At 69.6% G+C, this 7,789-nt stretch overlaps 1 protein-coding gene across 2 annotated transcripts; it reads left to right on the top strand.

Annotated features, from left to right (window-relative positions):
* Positions 1 to 800: 800 nt before the first annotated feature.
* Positions 801 to 7,373, top strand: SC5D (sterol-C5-desaturase). Of its 2 annotated transcripts, none has more exons than XM_082330516.1 (5): positions 801 to 831; positions 3,856 to 4,073; positions 5,112 to 5,244; positions 5,692 to 5,792; positions 6,070 to 7,373. In XM_082330516.1, exons 2-5 carry the CDS (start codon positions 3,864 to 3,866, stop codon positions 6,493 to 6,495), a joined length of 870 nt encoding a protein of 289 aa, XP_082186642.1. In that variant the 5' UTR covers positions 801 to 831; positions 3,856 to 3,863; the 3' UTR covers positions 6,496 to 7,373. The 2 variants fall into 2 exon arrangements, with proteins under 2 accessions (XP_082186642.1, XP_082186641.1); XM_082330515.1 differs by lacking the exon at positions 801 to 831 and adding an exon at positions 2,992 to 3,026.
* Positions 7,374 to 7,789: the final 416 nt, after the last annotated feature.

Raw genomic sequence — 7,789 nt, 5'->3', positions numbered from 1 at the left:
GTGAGCCCCCCCGCCCTCGAGACTGACAGGCCACGCCACAGTCCCCCGGGAACCCTCTCTCCTCCGAGCCCGAGGCACTCGCCTCGACCGGCCTCTCTACATAGCAGAGGCACACCCGACACCCCAGAACAGTGCGCAGGTCAGAGCTCCGTGCCCTCCCCCCCTCTAAGCCCTCAGCTACTCTGTCTTTCCCCAACAACACCACCGGCCACGAAACCCTCAGCTTCCCAAGCTGCCAGCAAGCACGCCGCCTCGTCGCCACTCCGCCCTGGTCCCCGAGCGCTTCCCTGCAGACCGCCCCCCCGCATCGCCCCCTCGGCCTTCATCCCGGGGATCGCCCCCACCCGCCGGCCCTCACTCCTCGACGTCCCGCCGGGGGCGCGGGCCCTCCTCCCAGGCGAGGGCCCCGCAAGATGGCGCCGCCGAGAACCGCGGACCCACACCGCCAATGTCCACCACCAACACCGTGCGCCCAGCACGCGCCCGCAGAGCGACCCCGACAGCGCCTCTTCCCACCCCGCACCTCACAGGGCCCTCACGCCCCACAGAGGGGACGGGCCGGGCCACTACCTACTCTGAGGCCGATCGCCCGCAAGGGCTCTCCAGCTCACAGAGGCATAGCATAGATGCATAGCATCGTGAGGGTGGTAAAAGAAAGACCGACCCTTAAGGTTATCGACTCCTACCATTCACCCAGCACAGCCACGGCCACCACTACACCATGTCCTCCAGCACCACGTCCACCCATCCTTGAAACACCTCCAGGGACAAGGACTCCACCGCTGCCCTGGGCAGCCGGTGCCAGGGCCTGACTGCCCTTTCAATGAAGAAGTAAGTAAGAAAGAAAGTTTTCCCTAATATCCAACCTAAACTTCCCCTGGCACACCTCAGGACCAATACCTCTCATCCTATCCCTTGTTACTGGGGAGAAGAGACCGACCCCCCCGGCTCCAGCCTCCTTTCAGGCCGTTGCAGAGAGCGATGAGGGCTCCCCTCAGCCTCCTCTTCTCCAGGCTGAGCCCCCCCAGCTCCCCCAGCCGCTCCTCCCCAGCCTTGTGCTCCAGCCCCTGCCCCAGCCTCGCTGCCCTGCTCTGGCCACGCTCCAGCCCCTCCATGGCCGCCTTGGGGTGCGGGGCCCAGCGCTGAGCACAGCATTCGAGGGGCGGCCTCACCAGTGCCCAGTCCAGGGCCGCTGTCACCTCCCTGGTCCTGCTCGCCACACCGGTCCCAATGATACAAGCCAGGATGCCATTGGCCCTCTCGGCCACCTGGGCACACTGCTGGCTCATGTTCAGCAGCTGTCAACCAAGACCCCCAGGTCCTTTTCCGCCAGGCAGCTCCCAGCCACTCCTCCCCCAGCCTGTAGCGTTGCATGGGGTTGTTGTGACCCAAGTGCCGGACCCGGCCCTGAGCCTTGTTGAACCTCAGTCAGCCCTGGCCCGACAACCCAGCCTGGCCAGGTCCCTCTGCAGGGCCTCCCTGCCCTCCAGCAGATCAACACTCCTGCCCAGCTCGGTGTCATCTGCAAACTGCCAGAGGGTGCACTCCATCCCCTCATCCAGATCATCAATGCAGATAGATAGATATTGAACAGGACCGGCCCCCTACACTGAGCGCTGGGGAACACCGCTCCTGACCGACCGCCAATTGGATTCCACCCCGTTCAACCACCGCCGCTCTCGGGGCTCGGCCGTCCAGCCAGTTCTTAACCCGGCGCAGAGTGCTCTTATCTGAGCCGTGAGCAGCCAGCTTCTCCAGGAGAATGCTGTGGGAGACAGTGTCAAAGGCCTTACTACAGTCCAAGTAGACAATATCCGCAGCCTTCCCCTCATCCACCAGGCGGGTCACCTCGTCATAGAAGGAGACCGGGTTAGCGAAGCGGGACCTCCCTTTCCTAAACCCACGCTGGCTGAGCCTGATTCCCCGGGTGTCCCACCCGTGCCACGTAATGGCGCTCCACATGATCCGCTCCGTCACCTTCCCCAGCACCGAGGTCAGGCTGACGGGCCTGCGGTTCCCCGGATCCTCCTTCCGACCCTTCTTGTAGAGGGGCGTCGCGTTTGCTACCTTCCAGGCCTCTGGGACCTCCCCGGTGGACCGGGACTGCCGCTAAATAATGGAGAGCGGCTTGGCCGGCACCTCTGCCAGCTCCCTCGGTATCCTCGCGTGGATCCCGGCCGGCCCCTTGGACTTGTGCACATCCACGTAGAGGAGCGGGTCCGTGACTGCCGCCTCTTTGACAACTAAGGCTTCCTTCCGCATCCCATCTATCTCCACCTCCCAGCTCAGGGGCCTGAAAACCCCGAGGACGACCAGTCTTGACTAGTACAGACGCTCCATCTCGCCAGGCCCCTCGCTAGCCACGGACGGGCCCAAGGTCGGGAAAGGAGGCGGGACGGGGGGCCAGGACCGCCTCACCGGCCCACCTACCGGGACCTCGGCTGCCAGGGCAAGTGACGCGACAAGCCGCCAAAGAGCACGGGCGCGATGCCCGCGCCCAGCCAGCATCGCACCATCCCTGGCCCAAGGAAGCCGCCGGGCGATGCCGCGCCGTGCCGCGCCGCCTGCCCCCCCTGCAGCCACCATGCAGCTCTGAGCCTCCACGTCTGCTAGGCGGCCAACAGACCCCGCGGCCGGCGCGTACAGGGACGCGGCGCCTCCCGCACAAACAAACACCGCCCCTCCGCTCCCGGGGACCGCGGCGCGCCGCCTACGCCCGGCGGGGCCGCCGCACCGACGGCCCCCGCGGCCGGACGGGCCGGGCCGGGCCGCTCCCTCCCCGCCCGCCCTCCTGCGCCGCGGCCGCGCCGCCCGAGGGGCCCGGGGACGGCGCGGTCCCCGCGGCTCCGGGCCGCCCCCCCCCCGGGCACCGGCCGGCCCCCGGCGGGGGCTGTCCCCGCGCCCCGCCCCCGCGCGACGTCACCGCCCGCGGTGGCGCGAGCCGCTACGGCCGTGACGTCGCGTGGCGCTACCGGGCGGCGGCGCCGCCTCTCCCCGCCCACCGCCGCGCCGGGACCCGCAGGCAGGTACCGGGGTCCGCGGGTCCGGGGGGGGGGGGATCGGGGGGAAACGGCGGCTCCGCTCCCCGGCCACGGCCCCGGCGCCACCGCCGCCGAGCGGGCGCGCACCCGCCCGCCCCCCCGCGGGCGGCGCTCCCCCGCGCGCCACCGCCGTCACCCGCGGCTCGGACCCGCGGCGCGCCCCGATCCCGCGGCCCCGCGTCCCGTCCGTCCCCCCCGCCCCGGGCACTTGCCGGCTCCCCTGCGCCTCCGCACCACACGGAACCCCCCGCGCCACGCACCGGCGCCCACACGCGGTCCCGTCCCTGCCAGCAGCTTGCCACGCCGGCTCCCGGACCCCCGAGGAGCGCGACTGAAATCACCCTGCGGGACCCAAAACCAGGCCGAGGGCCCCGGACCGCCACGGTCCCCAGGCCCCCCCCCCATACACTGCCCAAGACAGAGGCCCTGCTCCCCAAAACCTGCCTCCCCCTACCACCCCTGTATGGCACAAGATCCTGCCGTACGCGCCCTCTCCCACGGCGAGAGGACACAAGAAACAGGGCAGCCCCCCTCACGCCAACACCATCCGCAGTCCGCCCTTTGTAGCCCACAGCCTGCATCTCCCAGACACCCCTCACGGACCTGGCAACGGTGACCCAGACGCCCAGCCGACCTCCCGGCCACCGCGACCCGCTAGCCCCCGCCACCCACCCTCCGGCAGACACTCAGTCTTCGGCAGCACCCCCGTCCGGGCCCCCGCCGCCCCGGGGACCAGACAGGGACCAGGGGGACAGGGGCCGCCTCCCGCACCCCTTCCGCGACCACAAACGACAACCCTCTCTCTTTCCCACAGGGGCCGCCATGGATCTGGTCCTGGACGCCGCCGACCGGCACCTCCTCACGCCCTACGTGTACCCCGCCGGCTGGCCCGAAGGCGAGCCCTGCCGCCAGCTCCTCAGCCTCTTCGTCATCACCAACCTGGGGGCACTCGCCCTCTACCTGCTCTTCGGCACCCTCAGCTACTACTTCATCTTCGACCACCAACTCAAGAAACATCCCCAGTTCCTGGAGGTGCGTGCACACTGCCACCCCCACCCCCCGCCCCCCCGGCACTCCGCCTCGCCCGGGCCCTGCGCTGCACGCCACTTCACCCGTCCCGCAGACATCCCCCTCGCCATCCTCCATCCATTCCAAATGACGCACGCCAACACCATGGCATGGGCTGTCACCGCTGCCTGCTCGCTGAGTCCTCTCGCTTGCACCTCTGGCGATGCTTTTCCCCCATGTACCGAGCCCCGCCCCGCACACCGCTCCCAAGCCCCCGCTTTGACGACTAAACCGTGCCCCGAAAAACTCCCTGGGGACACGAGGAGCCCGAGACCAGCTCAGAGCCCGCCACTGGCAACAGGGCCCGGCCGATGCGCCAGACCGCCCCGTCCTCCCCGCTCTGGACTTCCTTGCGCGACCCCCCCGCCCACTGCATGCCCAGCCCCTCAGAGACACCCATCACGTCCCACTCTTCAGCCTCGACCGCCACAAACCTCCTCGCTCCCCGCACAGCAGCGGCCCCAGGGTTCCCGGCTGCTCCAACGGTACGCCGTCCCCGCACGCCTCCCGACACGACCGCGCTCTCCCCGGCTCCCTGCATTCCCTGGCACGCATCGCTCCCTGGGGGATGGGAGCGCAAGCTCCCTTGCTGCGGCTCCTGGCCGGCCGTAGACATGCACCCGTGCCGGCCTCGGCACCCTGCTTCTGCTACTCAACGGCTGCCCAACCGGTGGCGGCAACCGCCCCTGTCGGCCCTCCCGCTGCCACCCGCACGGGGCCCCCGGTCACCCCTGACCAGAAACAAGTACCGCTTCTGTGGCACCCTAGAGCCAGCACCAGCCCCATCCTGCCCCGAGCAGACCCACGGAGGCAGCACGCCTCGCCCCACGCCACAGCATAGACATCACGGCAAGGCGCCCACACCAAAGGCCGACCGGCAGCTGAGACGCCAGCCCTCCCGGCCTCATGAGGAGCCGGGCCGTTGGGCCTCTCGGGTCCCTGCCCCCTCCCGGTCCACCCGCTCCCCCCCGACCCCTCTCTCCCGCTGCCGTCCCCCCGCAGAACCAGGTGCGTCGGGAGATCGCCTACGCGCTGCGCTCCCTCCCCTGGATCAGCGTGCCCACCGTCGCCCTGTTCTTTGCCGAGGTGCGGGGCTACAGCAAGCTCTACGACAACATCGAGGACTCCCCGTACGGTGAGCCGCTCCGCCGCGCCCCCGCCCCGCCGGGCCGGCGCCTGCTCCCCGCCGCCCGGGTCGCCTCCCTCGGCCCCCCTCCCCCGGGGCGGCCGACACACCCCCCTTTCTGCCCGTGACCGCACACCTCGTACGACGCCTGCCCCGTCTACCCGGGCACGCCCTGCCTCCGGCCAGTCCCGTCTATGAGGCCAAATCCCGAGTTCCCTTTAGGCCAACACGGCGAGTCGCCCACCCGCCCCGCCTCGGGGACGGCGTGCGACAGCCCTCTCGACGTGTACCCCCCTCTGCAAAAGAAGGCCGTCCCTGCCCCAGGCGTGGCCTCTGGCCCGCTTTCCCCGAGTCATGGGAGAGCGTCCGACCCTCGCACCGCATCTCCTCGCCGCGACCCCCCCGGCCCCGCGTCGGCTCTCACAGATGCCGACCCTAACGTCCCTGTTCGCCCAGGCTGGTCAGGCGTCCTCCTCAGCATGCTGTCCTTCCTCTTCTTCACCGACATGGGCATCTACTGGATACACCGCGGTCTCCACCACAGACTCTTCTATAAGGTATGAGGCGGGACAGGGGGCTCCGGGCCGGGGCCATCTCCCCGCGCCGGGGCCGCAGCCGAGCTGCTCCTCCCGGGGCAGACGCGCCCCGCGGGGAGCGGCGGCCTCGACGCGGCCCGACGAGGCGTCTCCTCGCCCCGGCCCGCGATGACACAGAGGCTGCGCGTCCCCCTCCCGCCCTCTGGGCGGCGACGGCCCTCGGCCCCCTCGGCTCCCGGGCGGTGAGTCCGGCCCCGGCCGGGGGCTCGGGGACCGACAGCGCGCCCTCTCCCCACAGCGTTTCCACAAGCCCCACCACCTCTGGAAGATCGCGACACCTTTCGCCAGCCACGCCTTCCACCCCGTCGATGGCTTCATGCAGAGCCTGCCCTACCACGTCTACCCCTTCCTCTTTCCCCTGCACAAAGTCACCTACTTGGGCCTCTACATCTTCGTCAACGTCTGGACCATCTCCATCCACGACGGCGACTACCGCGTCCCCCGCCTCCTGCGACACGTCATCAACGGCTCGGCCCACCACACCGACCACCACTTCTACTTCGACTGCAACTACGGGCAGTACTTCACCCTCTGGGACAAGATCGGCGGCTCCTACAAGAGCCCCACGTCCTTTGAGGGCAAGGGCCCCCGCGACTACTTGCGCAAGCTCCGAGAGAAAGGCCCGGGGGCGCCTGACGGCCCCCCGGTCACCAAGACCGAGTAGGCGTCCCCCCGGCCCGGCCCCTCTCCGGGACGAGATTCTCCGGCCAGGTCTTGCCCCCGTTCCTCCCCAGCCTCGCGAGACTATTTGCCCGCGGCCAAAGAGCCCCCGTCCCCTGACGGCGCGACCGGCGCCGGGCGATTCTCGGCGACCGCTCCCACCCCCGTTCCCGAAACGGCGGCGACCGGCCTGACCGGTGACTTACGGCCTCGCTCTACGCCTCTGACCTGCCCTGGCCCCGCTACCATCACCCCGCCCGGCTGCCTCCGGATCTGTGCTACGGTCCCTGCGCTGCTGCTTTACAAGAGGAACGAGAACATGGCACCAATACAAGAAGAACGTTGCGCAAATACAACAAGAACGTAGCACGTGGCAGGGTCTCCGTCCGTCCACGGTGTGCGCCGTCATCGCCGATTCGCTGTTGCGGGGTCCGTCGGGATGAGTCAAGTCCGGTCGAGTCGGGCAGCTGACGACGCTGCTTTTTTTGCCAAGCTGTATGTCGCGAAAAAAGCCGCAAACGCCTACCTTTTGGAGTCGGCGCGGGCCTTCCCGACGGCTCCTCGGCGCAGCAAGGGCTCGGCCTCGGAACGCGGCAGAACTCCTCGGCGCTCGACGCGCTCTCCTCCTTCCGCTCGCCCGGAGACGTCCGGCGGGGCGCTCATGGGATGCGTCCCGGAAGCGGCGTGCCTGTAGGACAAAGACGCACGTTGAGTCCCGCGGGTCCCTCGAGCTCCCCGAGAATGTGACGGGATGGGACGGGGCAAGGGGGGGAGAAACAGGCGCCCGAGGGTTCGTGGCCGGCTTTCCCCCTAAACGTCCACCGTGCTTCCTGCTGAAGCCCGGTCGCCCTGCCCGCGGGTCCGACCCGCGTTCAATAAATCGCGCTTCCCAGCTCGGCTGCCGTTTGGTCCCTTCGCCCTCGCGCCCAACACCGCGTGAAGCCTGACGGGGGGCCCTATTTCTCCCCTGCGACACCTCCCGCAGGTATACCCCGCACCGTTCTGGCAGCAAATACGCGTGTCGCCCCCTTCCCCTCTTGCCCGTATGGCAAAGGGGAGAGGGAAAATACTGCCGGCGGCCAGCCCCCCCACCTTCTCCTGCGGTTCGGCCGCCGGGACTCGACGCCTCCACGCTTCGGGTGCGGGCGCCGACAGCTTCAGGAGCCCCACCGACACCCCCGTCGCTTCCCACCCTGCGCGGCTCAGCGGGGACGAGGTCCCGACCCCAGCCGGGCAAGAAGCGCGCAGGGGACGCGTGGCTCCCCAGCCTCCCGCCGGGAACCGCCCGACGACCCAGC

The sequence above is a fragment of the Platalea leucorodia genome (assembly GCF_965183815.1).
Source record: "Platalea leucorodia genome assembly, chromosome: 20".
NCBI lineage: Eukaryota > Metazoa > Chordata > Aves > Pelecaniformes > Threskiornithidae > Platalea > Platalea leucorodia.
The sequence above is the reverse complement of the archived record's forward strand: the minus strand, read 5'-3'. Positions and strand labels throughout refer to the sequence as shown.

Bases quoted from the DNA above. Each gene is read 5' to 3' on its own strand.
- SC5D (XM_082330516.1), top strand. From the start codon at position 3,864: ATGGATCTGGTCCTGGACGCCGCCGACCGGCACCTCCTCACGCCCTAC. The intron at 5,245-5,691 runs GTGAGCCGCTCC...CTGTTCGCCCAG, and splicing joins CATCGAGGACTCCCCGTACG to GCTGGTCAGGCGTCCTCCTC. The intron at 5,793-6,069 runs GTATGAGGCGGG...CTCTCCCCACAG, and splicing joins ACCACAGACTCTTCTATAAG to CGTTTCCACAAGCCCCACCA.